Raw genomic sequence first — 16,168 nt, 5'->3', positions numbered from 1 at the left:
TTATGGTTTTCATAATCAAGGAAACTATCAACGACGTACATTTTCAAAAATATCTAACGTACTTAATCGTGCTTTATATGGTTATTTATACAGACATAAATATACTGAAACGCAAAAGAATCGCAACAAGCAGTAAACTACAAATATTTGAATTCTTTATCCAATGATTTTCAAAAATGAATACAGTAAGGTAAAACACAATTTAAAAACATCAGAGATTTGATAAAAATGTTAAATGATTATCTTTTAACTTTAGAAAGTAACACATGACTTTTAAAACACCCCCACCCCGGTCATTAAATTACAGCGTGCACGACTGCCATGCACAGCAATTGCAGCTTGATTTCTACGATGCAATAGGTTTATCTATCTCGAGATCTGAGTGAAATAAATATTCTTTGCCATTTTTAAATGCCCGTTTTTCAGATGATAAGGTCGAATTTTCTCTAGCCTTGCGCAGTGTAGTAACCCTTGGACTTCAGATCCAAGGACTGTCATTCAGTCTAATGATACGTAAGAGCCTCTTGAGGCGTGATGTAGTTCATATTTGCATTTGCAACTCTCCATCACCTTTATTTTGAGATTTTCCAGCTAGAGCAATGGAAATGCGTACTTACGTCAGGTTCAGGAATCCTTGGCATCGCTTACGGAAAAGAAAGGAGAATTTATTTTTCGGAATATTGCTGCATTACTTCTGATGAACAAATACAAACCCTTAAAACCCCATATTATTGCCAAATGTTTTGTTTAACATGGAATTTTTGATTTCTGTTAAGCGGACTCAAACTTAACTTCCGGTAATGGTATGAAAATCATTCAACCGTTAAATTACCGATATTTACAAAGTAGAAGATGTCCTTACTTTTTAGATTTTTTTTTTACAAAATTATATCCCATATATAATATATCCCCCTAAAATAGGATGTTGGGTTTCTTTTGCCTTTCAGTATATAAACAATAACATGTCTTATAGTTTTGTTCTTTAGGGTTAGGGTTAGTGGTTAGGGCTAGGGTTAGGGAATTAACAGTTGCAGCTATTGCAGAAACAATAACATAACCCACATACACGAGGAATGTATATTTCTGAAACTGCTGTAAAGCTAATTTCCTTTTAAAAAACAAAGAAAGCATTTATTGCTTAAATAAATTTACACTTCACAAACTAATTACCCTCATGATCTCAATCTGAAGAGCCTTTATTACTTCCAAACAGACCATCTTTAAAAGATCTTTAATAACAGTAACTTATAAACATATAGAGTTTTTAAAATTGACTCTTTAAAAAAAAATCAGTTAGCCCGGTTAAAAAATGCCATATATATACATATATATATAGCGCACAATTAAGTACTTTAGATATTGGGTTTTTTTTAAATGTACGTCGTTGGTAATTTCATTGAGTTATATAAGAGAGTAAATCGTTTTAATTACATGTTCTTTAGATTACATGTAGTTTAGTTTAATTCGATCTCATAATTTCTTTTATAATGGAGTATACATGTATCTCTTTTGTTCTACAGTTTAATATCTATGTATTTATTGTTGATAGCTTATAGCTTTTCGGTCATATGCTCTCAGTTGAACTTATTTCTCTGTCAGTAGAAGTGCCGTAGTTTAAATTCCTCGACTTCTTTCTGGATTAAAAACAAATTGTATTGATTTAGTACTAGAAATTGTACTTATATTTTGTAATGATAAATAGTTCTGTTTTATATGTACACAAGTACCAGTAAGCTTTTACTATATGGTTTAGTGAATAAATTGCATTTCTCTTATTCTTATTTTTGCCTTGTCTTTAATGGTGAGAAATTACAAATACATGTAACTACATGTTAGTATTTACAAGAAAAAGTGTAGAATAATTAGTATAATAACAATTATAAATCTATTTAACTAAGCTTACTTAGTATTTTGTGAGATATTCTTTTTGTTGAATAACACTCAATAATCACGTAAAAATAAACTAATACAGAAATTTTATTGCCTTTGCCTCAGCTCAATTTAAAAGTATATAATCTAAATTTTAAGGAATAGATCTTAAATTACTCATGCTCCTAATTCTTACCTACTGCTCTCCCAGATTTTCTACGATGTTGATATCAGGGCGCTGATCTGGCCTGCCCATTCCTTTGATTCCTGTGCAGAAGTTCTTGGTCAAACTAAAATCTTTGAAGCATTATTTACAAATGAATAAATACAAAGATTTGAGGAAAAGGAGTATGATCTGTACTTACACCCCCTTAAAAAAATATGCATCTTTGTGATGAAATCATAGAAGTTTATATTGTAACTTTCATATATCAGTTGAACTTCTGTATCTGGAACACGGATATCTCGAATACCATGGATATGTGATTTGGAAGTTCAAACCACATATTTCTTATGTATTTTATTTCGATATTTCAAACCCTCAGATATCTGGAAGTTTTTTTCTCGTTCCCATAGAGCTCGAGATAACCAGGTTTGACTGTATTTATAATATTTTAACTTAAGATATTTCAGAATATTCTTCGGGAATACTTACGTCACACATTTGTAAAAAAAAAAATGATATTGAGAAGGAAGCATACTTTACATGCTTTAATAGTTTACGCCACGACTTCTAAGAACCGGCTTATACACGTTCAGTTTTGGCAAGAGTATTCAACAGATTGCTATTCTGCGGTAGGTATCGGCAGGAAAACACTCCTACATGTAAAAGATGCTTCCATAATTATATAACCACTGACTTGTATTTGATCACTACAATAATTTTGCATAAATCGAACATCAAATTATCACCTCAGATTGACTAGTAACTGACCTTGATGACTTTTTGCAGGTAAATAATTGTGTAATGTTATTAAGCATATAATCTTAGAAAACTTTAAGCCTTAAAATATGAGATGAAATAACAAACGAAGATTTTCTGTCCCTGAAGACTTATATCTGAGGTCGATGAATGTAATTGATGTATATACAGTATAATTTGTCCAAACCGGCTACCTCAGGTTCCATAAAACTTGGCCGGATTAGACAGAATCCGGAGTGCAGGAAAAATGCAGGAAAATATTTGAAATTTAATTTCATTGTTTTATTTACGAGTACAATATATAATGTATCAATAATTGATAAAATCTATCAATATTTTGGAGTCTAGAAATTATTAAAAAGCATTGCATGACTTACTGTAATTTTTTTTTTCTTTTTCGTTCACAAAGTTTCGGACTTAACGTGAAATGTTACCGGAGTCAAAATCTACAGATTCGTATATTATACTATGTATTTCACGCGGCCCGGGTTTTGCATATCAAAGAGCGCATTCAATATAATTATAAACACAACTATTTACCATTTGATAATTATTGGATTGAAATTTTAATTTTTATGTAAAAAATTACGTCTTCCCTCCAACGTAATGGCGCCATTTTGGGATGAGACGTTTGCGTTTCGATCCCGATTTATATTTAGATTTGCAAATCGTGTACCTATATTGTATTGTGTTTTTATTATACTGTGTGATATGGAGTTAAAAGCAAGTTAAATGAGTGAGATTTTTTTTTAATTTTAATTTACTTGTAATTTAATCTTATATTTCTTCAAGTGGGCTGTGTCACCGCCGCGTTTCAGTTCGTCTCATGGCACTCATGTAAACACACGTTAACCAGCACATCTTCACGAAAGGCGTAAACTCAGGTTATTATGCGTGGCCGGATTAGAGGAAATAATTACCGTTAATTATGAGCAGTTGGGACCAGTATGGCCGTTCGGAATACAGAATAGACAGTATCCGGTCTACACAGAATTCTTTCTAATACATTTGTTAAAAAAGTGCATGGGACTAAAATTTATAGCCGGAATGGACAAAATTCCGGAGTATTCAGAGTCCGGATTAGACAAATTTTACTGTACATGTATTTTCTATTTACATCTCTACTTTCTTCTCCTGATTTTAACATCGATTTTTTTCTTCAATATTTTACAAAGTGTGTTATTCACAATATTATGATCAGGTCTTCTATTAAACATTCAGTACAGTTTTGAACAAGGATAAAAGCGGGTTTATATGAGTTTAAATTAAAATGCCAGTTATCAAAGCACGTGAGGTATGTTTGAATCGATTGTCTACGTTGCAATTTATTTTACAAACCCCTTCTAACCTAGAGATAATATGTGTCTTCTATTTTTCAAAATTCATGTTCAATGACAATACTATCTTACCAGACGATTGTGTGCGAAACAGGTTGTGTCAGGCTAGAGCTGATTCTTGAGGTGATTCTTGATCAAGTATCTCGCAACAAAAACCATGAAGTATATTAAAGTACCCTTTTGAGAAACTTAAAATAGAGTTGGATATGATCAACAGGTAAGTTCGTTGAGTCATTTTAACACAGTCTACTAAATTTTAACAAAACCGTCTCGTTGCATATTCTGTACTATTTTTTTTTTAATTAAAAAATGTGACAATCGATAATTCATTACATGTATATCAGATTAAAGTTGTTAGGATTATGTGAATGTGACGGCGTATTTTTAAAGCTATACTTTCCATATAAAGACATATGTGTGCAATGATTGTATTTATGAATTATAATGAATTTTAAATAAGAATGACATTTAAATCTTTGAAGATATTTGAAGGAAGAAAGGGATTTAAGCTGCTTTTATCGTAAAAAAAGATGTCACTATGGTCCAGAAAGCAACGAATTTTATGCAGCAAAACATAACTTATATGTGATTATATCACAAGCTTTGACAACGTGGCATTTATTTTAGACCCTTTTAAAGTGTATATTAAGCACACATTTTCCTTAAATAATCAATAATAATTGTACTGTCCTAGTCGCTTGACAGCAAAATCAATAGTATGCAGCCATTCCATGATCGTTAGTGCACAGTGACATCTAATCAACAAGCATTGTAAAAGGTTTTTAAAAAGTGTACATTTGCCTACGCTTTGCAATATGTCTTTATGTTCATTTATACCCCTCACGTATTGTGCATTTTTCATTTGTTCTGTTCAAAATATTCTTCACTTTCAAAATATTTTCGTAATTATTGAAATGCCCGTTTTCTTTAAATGCATATCTCAAGTTTTTTTTTACTACAGTGCACATTTCACATTTATGATCAGCTATGATCTCTATTCATAAGCCATTATCGTTCAATATTTTTGCTTAAAATATGCATTGAATTAGTTAATGCATGTATTAATTTCAAGCATTTGAAATACATGTTTTTGCTATAAATGCTCTCAAGCCAAGTGTTGTCATTAAAATAAACTTGTGTTGTAGAGATTTTTTTGATAATATACTCTTTGTAGTTGTCAAGATGTTTAATGTCAATCTGAATGTGTTAACTTTATAATAGGTCAAACGGATCACTACCCAAAGGACAGATAGAACGTAAAGTGTGCATAATGTTAGGATCATATTGCTAGATTTACATTTTAGAATTTTTCTTGAACTAAATACTCAGTGGGATCATTTTATCAAACATGGATGTAAATGGACTGGTGGACAAACTGAAAGAATATTTTGCTGTGTCTGCATATCCCCACGATAATAACGAACTGTTTACAATAATTGGAAAAATTCTTCCAGAAGATTATAAATATGGAAAAGTTCGGAGAGAGCTGTCAACATTCCAAAAAAGACTTCAGTTTTATTTCTCTCTGTTCAAGGCTCAAAAATATAGACCAGGTATGACAACACATGAGGCATTCAGAAGAGACATGACCATTCTAGAAGATGAACAGTTTCCGCCAACTCTGCGCGAATTGTATGCAGTGAGTGAGTTGTTGGAGCAAAGGATTATCCTCTTGAAAATAACTGATGATTGTGAAACAGTCAGTGGATTTTACATATCACCAATTCTAAGAGAAACGTCCAAAACAGAGAAAATTATGCTTCTGCTCACGTTTGTAGACGGAGAACCTTATTTCCAGCATCTCGAAGGGGAAGAAGGGAAACTTACAATGTGTCCAGTTACATTACTTAATGAGAACCATGATATGTGTCTTGATAAGCGATTCAAGAACTCATTTCAAGAACTCAATGCGTCATTCATTTTAAAGCAAGTTGAGAGATTGAATATTAGTAATTTGGAAGAAGCTATGGCCACCATCACAATATCAGAAACTGAAAAAACAAACATTTTTGTTGTGTTAAGTCAACTTGTCTATGGTTCAGAGTGCATGGAGGAATTTGTCAAGGATCACGTAATCGCCCATATGAAAAGTGATGAATTCTATGAAATATACCAAGCTTTTGTTTGTTTAGATAAATTTGAAGAAGAGAAGAAAGCAATTGATAGGCTGCCTGAAGGAAAAGCAAAAGAAACAAACCTGTCAGACTTACGAAAGAAAGCTTTTCATTTTCATCTCGAGCAATGGGATACTGTCAGCATAGTGGACTTTTTTGCAGTTGCAAGTGTCTTTAATGTTCAAATATATGTCAAAAAAGGAAAATGTAATCTATTCCTTCCTACTTGCAGTAGTTTCTCGAAAATATTTTCCTCGCCAATCTACCTTGAACAAGCGTCCAACAGTGCCTTGATTCCCTTGCTTGATAGCAACAACTGTTCATGTGTTTGTCGAAAACCATTAATACCCGGTCGATTACCAGTTTACCAGGAGATGATCGAAGATTTTATCATGAAAAGACTTGGTAAATCGTCATAAAAAATCGTAAAATTTTACGGTCAGTTAAATTTATTAAGAGATAATAAATATTTAAACATCATTATATCACTTATTTCATTAAAGGTTTATTTTTAGCATTGGAACCATGTTGCCCTGTTGGAAAGCACGGCACTCATAAGCACTTCTCTACAATTAAAGATTTCCAAATTGTCCCGAACGACCAGATTTCCTCTTATCAGAGTCCTTTGGATAGGCACGTAGAAAAAGTTATCGAAGTGTTGGATACACAAGGACGAAAACTAGATCAAATAAACGGTGGAAAAGGTTCCTTAGAGCAATGCCTAAGCCGAGAAATTTTTGGAGATGAGGAAAAAATTTCGTTCTTTAAGTCAAGGTAGGAAATAAGCTGATCAGTCGTTTATCTTAAATTGTCATCCAATAATCAGATTAAAAAATAATTATTTAGCAGCTCAAAACTTATTCATGCAAAACGTGAAGCGATTAAGTGCTTAAATATAAATATTAGTAAGAAATGTAAAACTTTAGAAACTGTCGAAAGGACTATATTCGGTAATGACCAATATTTGCCCCCAAAATCAAACTTTGACGGAGAAATATATAATTACGTTCTAAAACAGGGGAATCTCTGCAGACTTCAAAGCAATGAATATTTCATAAGCCATGACGCCATATGTTAGATATGACGTCAGAAAGATGACGTAAATTCAAAATTTCAATGATTTATACAGAAAAAGTGTATATTACGTCGATAATTTGAATAAAAGTCACCGAGCGCAGGTCTGCTCCAACTCATATGCATTATTTTGATATAATGTGTAGAATGATGATATCAATTAAATATGTAAATATTGTTCTTGAGCAGGCCTGCGCTCTGTAAATTTTATAGTAAAAATTGAACAAATTTTGTCCATTTTTTTCCTTTTTCTAAAAAATAACACAAAATCCGAATAGTTTGTGACGTCATAGAAACAAAAGTTGCCAATAATCTACTTCGAAACTATTATATTTTTTGTTAATTTAGATTTCTCACACAATATATGCAATTCAGCACATTTCAAGAAATTTTCAAAATATGACTTTTGTGGGGGCAAAAATGTGCATATACCGCATATAGTTCTTTAACGAAATTTTTCAGAGAGATAAATTGGATATCTATATTTATTTTGTATCTAACGCGTTTAATGGTGTTCATATTCGGAAGGCTTGTGGAGGGAATATAAACACCATTTTCAATAAATTGAATAAAGTTTTATATGTTCTATTTATCTCAGATTTTTTTATTTCATTGCAATTTTGAGTAAGTCCGTGAAAAGACTTTTTTCTCTGTGTTCTTTTGCTGGTGTGTGTAAGGAGATTTCATTATGCTACGATTTTAGGACATTTTCTTATGTATTAGTCAATATTTTTCCAGTTTTTTTTTTAAATTCAACTTTTTGTTCAATAAACAAATTATTACTTCATATTCACCTTGTCTTCTAGGTTTTGTGGGGGAAAACCAATGAATCCAGAAGAAATCTTATCAGTCGTTGCAAATTCAACAGAAAAACCGTTGTTTGTATTTAAGTATTATCCAGAAAGTTATTCCTGGGTCTTGATTGCGCCTAACTCAGCAACAACAAAAGAAAACTTATGTCGATATTACATCACCATCTTCTACAATGGACTTACTGGATATTTTGACAGAATTGTAGCAAAAAATGGATGCAACTGTATATTACCTTCACCTGCTGTCGATGTCAGAACAAACATAGGTATACTACATTAAATTTATTAGCTTTAAAGTACTCCCTTTTCTGCGAAAAAAATGATGGGAAATTATTCAATCCTTACATTAATCTTCACGATTTTCAGAGACAATATGTAAATATATATTCCAATAAATTCAAAAGGGATTTTTTTTTTCTTAATGTCAAGGTATTTCGTAAGTGTTCAATGAATTTCGCGAACAAAAATGGATTATACATGTACCTGTTACTAAGCAAAATAACAAAAATACATTTTAAGGTAATTAATATTTTAGATCTTAAACAAGACGAAAAGAAAATTCTTGCAGCCAATAGACATAATCCACTCCTGACGTTTCTCTCCACTGATATAAGTGAAACTTCATTTATTGACGAAGTTAGACATGTACCAACAGTATTTTCAAGATATTCAGAGATCCCTCTAATAACGAGTCGGTACGATATGCAGGATAAGGAAATAGATTTTATGTCCGATTACAGCTACTCCTTGTGTAGATGTGTAAGCAAGGAAATTTTTGGAACTGAAAATGAATTTGAACTGATAATGAAGGAAGTTGTGAATGAAATTCATAACAACCCTCACTTATATGGTAAATTTATGAGATGGGACAAGGACGAAACAGAAAATGAAGAATTTTTAAAAAATTTTACATCAAGAAAGAGGAAAAAGATGGACTTCTTTAAAAGGCAGAAGTCTGTTGAAAAAGAGCAAGCACTTTTTTATGCTAATCGAATAGAGGATGGAATGGAAATGGAAGATTTAGAACTTCTTGCAATAGCCACATGCTTTCAGGTTCCAGTATTTGTTATCTGCGTTGAAGAAGACAAAGGGATAATTTCAACATCTTGGAAAGAGTTTACACAGATTAAAAGAAAACACAGACCAAGGCAAATAAGAAATATTGCACGAAAATCTTGCTGCAATATAGACAGTGATGGCTTTAGCAAATTTTTTATTATGGTGTATAGAACGTTTTCAGGCCAATTTCACCGAATAGTTTCCAAAGAAGAAATCTGCAACTGTTTGACAGAGCAACCTAAAGTACCGGAAATTGAATATCACAAAGTGAGCAGAGCAGGTGGGTCATTGTTAACAAACCTTCATTAAAATTTATATTTTCCTATTTGAAGAAGGATCAATCAGATTTTTATAACTGAATTGTATTTATTTTCAATTTTTAGATGAAAATATTTTTGCAAAAATGAGGAGTATAGAGAACAGACTTACAGTCACACGAATAGCCCTTGACAATTGGTTACGATGCAATATGGCACTTGAACTTCTCTGTACAGAAGTAATTGATGGGTTAGAAAGCAGAAGAAAAAATGTAAATATCGCATCAATTGTTGGGTCCTCTGTGGGTCTTGTTGGGGCCACCCTTGCCATTGGTGGGCTTATTGCTGCCCCGTTTACAGCAGGGGTATCACTTGGTCTTACAATTGCTGGGGGTGTTGTCGGAGGAATGGGTGGTTTCACATCAGCGGGATCAAAAATTTCAGAGTTTATTTTAAATAAAGGGACCGTCTCCCAAATGGAAAGATACCAGATGAATTTACGAGAGCGATCACGATGTCTTGAAAAATCCATCAAAGCTGTTGAGAAAGAATTCAAAGATCTTTTAGCAGCTAAAGATTACGTTGACTGCACGGATACCAACTCCTTAGGAGTAGCGACGTCGGCTGTTAGATCGCTCACTGCTGTCCCAATGATAGTGCTACGAATTATTGCAAGGACTATTACCCTTGGAGACATGATTCTAGTTCCACTGTCAGCTCTCCTTGATGCAGGACTTCTAGTGTACTCCATTTATAATCTTGCTAAGGGGTCAAGAACGAGAGAAACAGAGCGGTTAAGGACAATCCGTACCGTGCTAAAAGTTGCAAGAGTGCAAATGCAGATATGGGGATATGGAAACCAGAAAAAATGGGAAAAGAATACAAATGAAATTCCTGGAATTTCCTAAAGTTAGCTAAACTTTTGATTGACATGCTGGAAAAAATAACTACATTTTGTCAAATTAACTGGTACGTTTTGAATGTTTATGTTACGTTTAAACTATTTTTGTGCATATCTAAAATATACTAAATAAATTGATCGATTTTTTTTTTTTCAGTAGAATTTTCTGTATAGTTATACGCCTCCAAATAAATATTCTTTATGTCTTTTTGTTCTTGTTAGCAAAGTAAAGAATTGTTGTTGCGAAAAAAAAATACTTGAAAACATAATTATGTAGCAGAAAAGACCAAGGGCCACTTAGGGCCCTGTGAGTTTCTCAAAAAATCGAAACTGCTCAGTTTTGGTTGACAATGCAGTATTTATCACTTGGACCCTTGGTGACCGTGTATCTATTGAACATGACGTAATTTTCTCTATAGTCAATGCATTATGACGTCATGAAATGCGTCATTTTTTCCATATTCTGTAAATTCCTTTCAAAGTGGCCAAAAGTTGGAGAATTTTTTCAATATATCATATTGAGCACAACCTCTCATCCAATATATATATATATATATATATATATATATATATATATATATATATATATATATATATATATATATATATATATATATATATATATATATATATATATACACAGAAAGCACAAAGAAATTCACATTTACAAGGATACCCACTTACGCCCCAGCCCGGGGTTGAACTCTCGACCTACAGAATCTGTTAAAGTGAATTTCTTTGCGCTTTCTATATTGATATTTCTTCACTTAGTGCAGTTATGTTAGTTTAAGAGTTGTTGTAAAATGTGCTTTATATATATATATATATATATATATATATATATATATATATATATATATATATATATATATATATATATATATATATATATATATATATATATATATATATATTTCAAAGAGAGAGAGAGAGAGTTTTATAATGTCTATCTGACTTTCACTAATTAACAATTTTCAATTGCCAATGAGTACATGAATAATTACTTGATATCTTCCATTCTGTTGCTTTCTTGGCCTCAGGTGCTTTTTATTCTATTGACTTGCAGTTGTAATTATTTATGTATTCATTGGCAATTGAAAATTTTTAATTGGTGAAAGACATATCTGTCGATCAAACGCATCTTACAATTTGAATAAGAGGAATTGTGTGATGTTTTAGATACTTTTGGTACATTTTCATTCAAACCGAAAGAAAAAAAGCATTAATTAATCCTCTATTGCATATAGCAAACAAACGTAGAAATACAAGCAAAAATAACCTAAATTGCAAGTAAAACTTCCATGAAACCCAAAAAAACCGCAAGTGAATGGAGTCAATAAAAAAAACTTGATCATGCTGATATCCATATTTCGTCTCCAAAGTGCAATTAATCCATGTGCGTTACACAAGTACAATCTTTGATTTTCATTCCTGCTCTCCTTTATCAGAGGAATGATGAATCTTTTATAAAGAAGAAACATCAAATCTGTTCGAACAAATAAATAATTCGCTAAGTTGTCTGGACAATTCAAAAACAAGGTAATCTACTTTCTTCTAAGTGTATGAAATATATGGAGATAACGAACAGTATTCAAGCTTAAAAGTCCATTAAACGATACAGATTTTGGAGTAGAGCAGAATTGGACCTGAAAAACATCAGAGGTGGGATCAGGTGCTATGGAGGAGTCAGCATCCCCTGCCTACCGGTCACACCCGCCGTGTGCTCCTTGTTACGATCGGGAAATAACGGAAAAATCTGTCTTCAATTCGATTCAGTGTGTAAATAATGGCCTAACAATTAGCATGAAAAATGTCAGTCAGCATTTGACTTAATGATAAATTGTATTTGCTGACAAGGTCATTGTATTAACCATAGAACTTACGAATGACGACTTTAAACAAGACTGCTGATATTCTTGTTTCGTCAACTTGTTTGTCAATAACCCACCTCGTTTTAGAAATTTGTCATACTTAGAGCATACGTAGAGCATGCTCTTGTGTATAGAATCAACTGAGAGATATAAACCCTGTATGCAGGCGATGAAGGTATATTGCTGCATAAGTAAGGGAAGTTAACGATTGAAAAGTTAAAGTCATCACGTTTATCATAATGCTTGGTTGTTAAATTACCATTAACGTCTTTTTCTAGTAAAATATCCAAATATGAAATATGTCAATACGATGTGTCAAAGTCTATGGTATTCTTTTTATTTCAATCTTAGCGGGATATATCGTATCGACATAAGAATGGAAATAACCATTGTTAATTGACAACACGTCGTCGATATATCTAAATGTCGAGTTGAAGGCCACATATAAGTGATTTCTTCTTTTCACGTATAAGATTTTGAACAAATGCTGCTTCATATGAATACAAAAATAGGCCTGCTAATAACGGGGCGCAATTGGTACCCATGGGAATGACAATAGATTGTTGAAAGACCTTGCCTCGAAAAAACCACATAGATTTTGTCAATCAGGATCTCAAGCATCTTTTTAATATCATTTTCAGAATACTGGTGTGTACAATTGAATGTTTTTAACAAAATAATTTTGCAAATGACCAATGAAAAGGTAAGTTAATTTACGAGTTCCATTTGTACTGAAAAAAGCAGCTGTCAATGATATCAAAAAGCCTGGACTTTAATTTATCGTGGGGAATAGTTGTATATAAAGTTGAAAAGTCAAAAGTTTTTATGTCGTTGATTTTGGTAAAATTTTGTGATTTCAAATTTTCCAAAAAGTTCCTTGGAGTTTTTAAGTATCCACATCTTATTTACACCACTTCTCGAATATATTGTTGCACAGTACCCCTGAAGTTTCTCCTTCACTACTGTTAATATTTTTATTGAGGAGTAAAGAAAGAGGCTTGGTAGAACATTTACTGGAACCCGCTATGTATCTTTGTTTGTAAGGATTTTTATGAAGTTTCGGAATCCAATATCGATATGGTAACTCAAATTCATGTTGGTTGTTGGGAATATGTATTTCATTTTGTACGAAGGAAGAACTTATATGTCCACCTGAATATCTTGTTTGTCCGAACGAAAAACAAACTTGTCAGAACCATTACCTTATCTGTCTGAACAATTTTTCCAAACAATTAAATATTTCTTTTCTAGGCTTCAACGGCTCCATATTATTGAATTATATTCCGTATTTAAAAAAGTTCTGGCCTTCATTGATTTTTGTAAAATTGTTAAAGTTATTAAGATTCTAAAATTACAAAGTGTATAACCTTGCAAAATTAAAAAAAGGAAAAATAAATGTATTTGCTTACAAGGTCATTATAATGACCCACACATTTTCGAAATGCTGACTTTGATCGAGACTGTTGAAAGCCCTGATACAGCATCTTATTTGTCAGTATCCTGCCTGTTATAAGTAGTAAAATTTCAAAATATGAAACGGATGAAAGAGAAAGATAACAGTTTTAACCAATGGGCACTGTGACTTACCTATTGTGCAATTTTAATTGTGTGCTAAAAACTCAATAGCTGAAATATTTTATCTGAAGATAACGACCAGTAATCAAGCTCAAATATCCATCGGAACATTACATTGGAGAAGAGCAAATACGGACCTTTAAAAAATCATCAGGGTAGGATCAGGTGCTATGGAGGAGTAAGCATCCCCTGTCGACTGGTCACACCCGTTGTTGCTCATTGGAATAATTGGGTAAACGGAAAATCCGATAACAATTCAGTGTGAAAATAATGGCTTAACATGATACTGTTGATATCTTTGTATTATCAACTTATTTGTCAATAGCTTGCCTCGTTTTAGAAATTGTTCGTAAGTAGAACATGATCTTACGTATCAACTGGGAGACAAAAAATCCATATACAGTTGATAATGGTATATTACTACATAATTAAGGGAAGTGGACGATAGAAAAGATGAAGTCATCACGTTTATCACAGTTGTTTTGGTTAGTTTGTCATTAATGTCTTTCTCAAGTAAAATATCGAAATAGGTATAATAGATCTAAACACATGTAGTGCTCTTATATCACATTTTAATTGCGTGCTCCTCCAGTGTTCGTCAAAAACGCGAGAGAATTAAACGTTGAAAACCAAAAGTTGTCATCAATCACCTTTTTTTTATAAACCTTTTACCACTCTGTTGGGATGGGGGTTATTTTTCAACGGGGGTCAATTTTTATAGATTGCACATGTAGAAAATTGGCCCCTAGGGTTCTTTTTCCACAAAAATTACATTTTTCTACGGCAGGGAAGTCATTATTCAACGTTGAAAAATGACCCCCGGTCATTAATCTACGGGGGTCATTTTTCGTCTTTACACCGGTTATATTTCTAAGTCCTGTAGGTGAGAATTGATATCTCGTAATTATGCTGACTTATGCTGTTGCCTTTACATTTCAGAAATTACATTTCGATAACAGAAACGATTTTCAATGATGTATTCTTATTAAAATTAGAGTAGCGACCCTTTTAAAAAAAATGACGTCAGATTTGTTGTGTCTCCATCACAAGTGATAGCATCGATAGCAAAAATACATGTAAAACGGAATTGGGTGTGAAAAAGTAAAAACTGCTCCTAGATTTTTCAAAATTACTTATCGAGTGTGGGTAAAATTAAAGGATAGATTGGGAGCCTAATTTTAAGTTTGATATTGTGAAATTGAAAGAGACTCAGTAGGCTAGTTGAGATGTTGGGACACTCAAATTAACAAAATTCAACTATTCCGAATTCAAACATCTCTATCATTGACCGTTACTTCTTGCTATAATACAAGGTTAAGGGAGCCTTCCACTGTTTAAATAATAGCCTTTTTGTTGTGGACTCTATATCATTCAAATATCGTGCACCCCTCCCATATTTTTTGTTGCAGACAGGTGGAAGTCAGCATGTTTACGTCATTGCATAAAAAAATGCCAAAAATTTAGAAGATCCTACCCGCACCTGAGTTTTGACAATTTTTGATTTTAAGATCACCTGAGTCACTCAGGTGATCTATTGCTTTCTATTTTTTTTTCTGTCTTCGTGCGTACGTCGTGCGACGTGCGTCGTCCTCGTGCGTTGTGCGTTAACATTTGAATATTTTCAACTTCTTCTCTGGAACCGTACCCGTTAAACCAATTTTAACCAATTTTGGCAGATACCATCAACGAGTATTCTTTTTGGTAATCATTCATTAGATCCGTTTTGAGCTTTGTTAAATGGCTTAATAATAGACCACATCTAATGGACTAGGGGGAATGTTGGTTTGAGCATTTCGAACGTTATCGTTTGCATTTCATATGTCCTAATAAATTATCTATTCTTAGTATTAAAAAGATTGTTTTTGTATATATCAAAGTCTTTATTCAGTTCGAATTATCTCTACAATAACAGGCTTGAACAGATCCATACTAAAGGTTTTTATGAGATTGCTTACTATGGTAGAAAATATCGATGTTGCCTTAGCATTAATATCGTAATAACAGAAACGTTAAAAATAATATTATTTTTATTTTTTTTTTCTTTCATCCTCAGCGTTTTCCCATGTAATAACCCGGCAACAGTTTGCATTATGTTGTTGAATTTCTTCATAATGATTAATGACATGAACTTGTTGTTTTTGAACACACTAATTTTTATAAAAAGCTCTGTTCCAGGAATTTTGAATAGTCTCAAATGGCTAAAACAAGGAAGTCCTCTTAGAATTGGGATCTGGGGAAAGAATTGCAGCGGATGAAATTCAAACAATATTTCCTGAAACGGAGCAAAGTTGCCTTAATTTAAAATGTTACGAGCTAAAAGTATTAAAAACTTTGCTTAAATAATGGTAAACAGAATATTAAAAGTATTTTTTTTTTC

The 16,168-nt window shown here is 32.5% G+C and overlaps 1 protein-coding gene across 2 annotated transcripts in view; it reads left to right on the top strand.

Annotated features, from left to right (window-relative positions):
* The first annotated feature begins 5,471 nt into the window (after window positions 1-5,471).
* The window catches only part of LOC133178591 (uncharacterized), a 47,175-nt gene continuing 36,478 nt past the window's right edge, over window positions 5,472-16,168 (top strand). The window contains exons 1-5 of one of the 2 annotated variants that reach the window (XM_061313311.1): window positions 5,472-6,647; window positions 6,758-7,016; window positions 8,123-8,394; window positions 8,664-9,467; window positions 9,571-10,449. In XM_061313311.1, coding sequence (XP_061169295.1) covers window positions 5,477-6,647; window positions 6,758-7,016; window positions 8,123-8,394; window positions 8,664-9,467; window positions 9,571-10,352 — 3,288 coding nt within the window. In that variant the 5' untranslated portion in view covers window positions 5,472-5,476 and the 3' untranslated portion in view covers window positions 10,353-10,449. Of the gene's footprint in view, window positions 6,648-6,757; window positions 7,017-8,122; window positions 8,395-8,663; window positions 9,468-9,570; window positions 10,450-16,168 lie in introns of those variants that run through there. The other variant, XM_061313312.1, reaches the window with a different exon arrangement.

Source organism: Saccostrea echinata, unplaced genomic scaffold, assembly GCF_033153115.1.
Source record: "Saccostrea echinata isolate AGI-Se365-2 ecotype Australia unplaced genomic scaffold, CSIRO_AGI_Sech_v1 ptg000003l, whole genome shotgun sequence".
NCBI classification, from domain to species: Eukaryota; Metazoa; Mollusca; class Bivalvia; order Ostreida; family Ostreidae; genus Saccostrea; species Saccostrea echinata.
The sequence above is the reverse complement of the archived record's forward strand: the minus strand, read 5'-3'. Positions and strand labels throughout refer to the sequence as shown.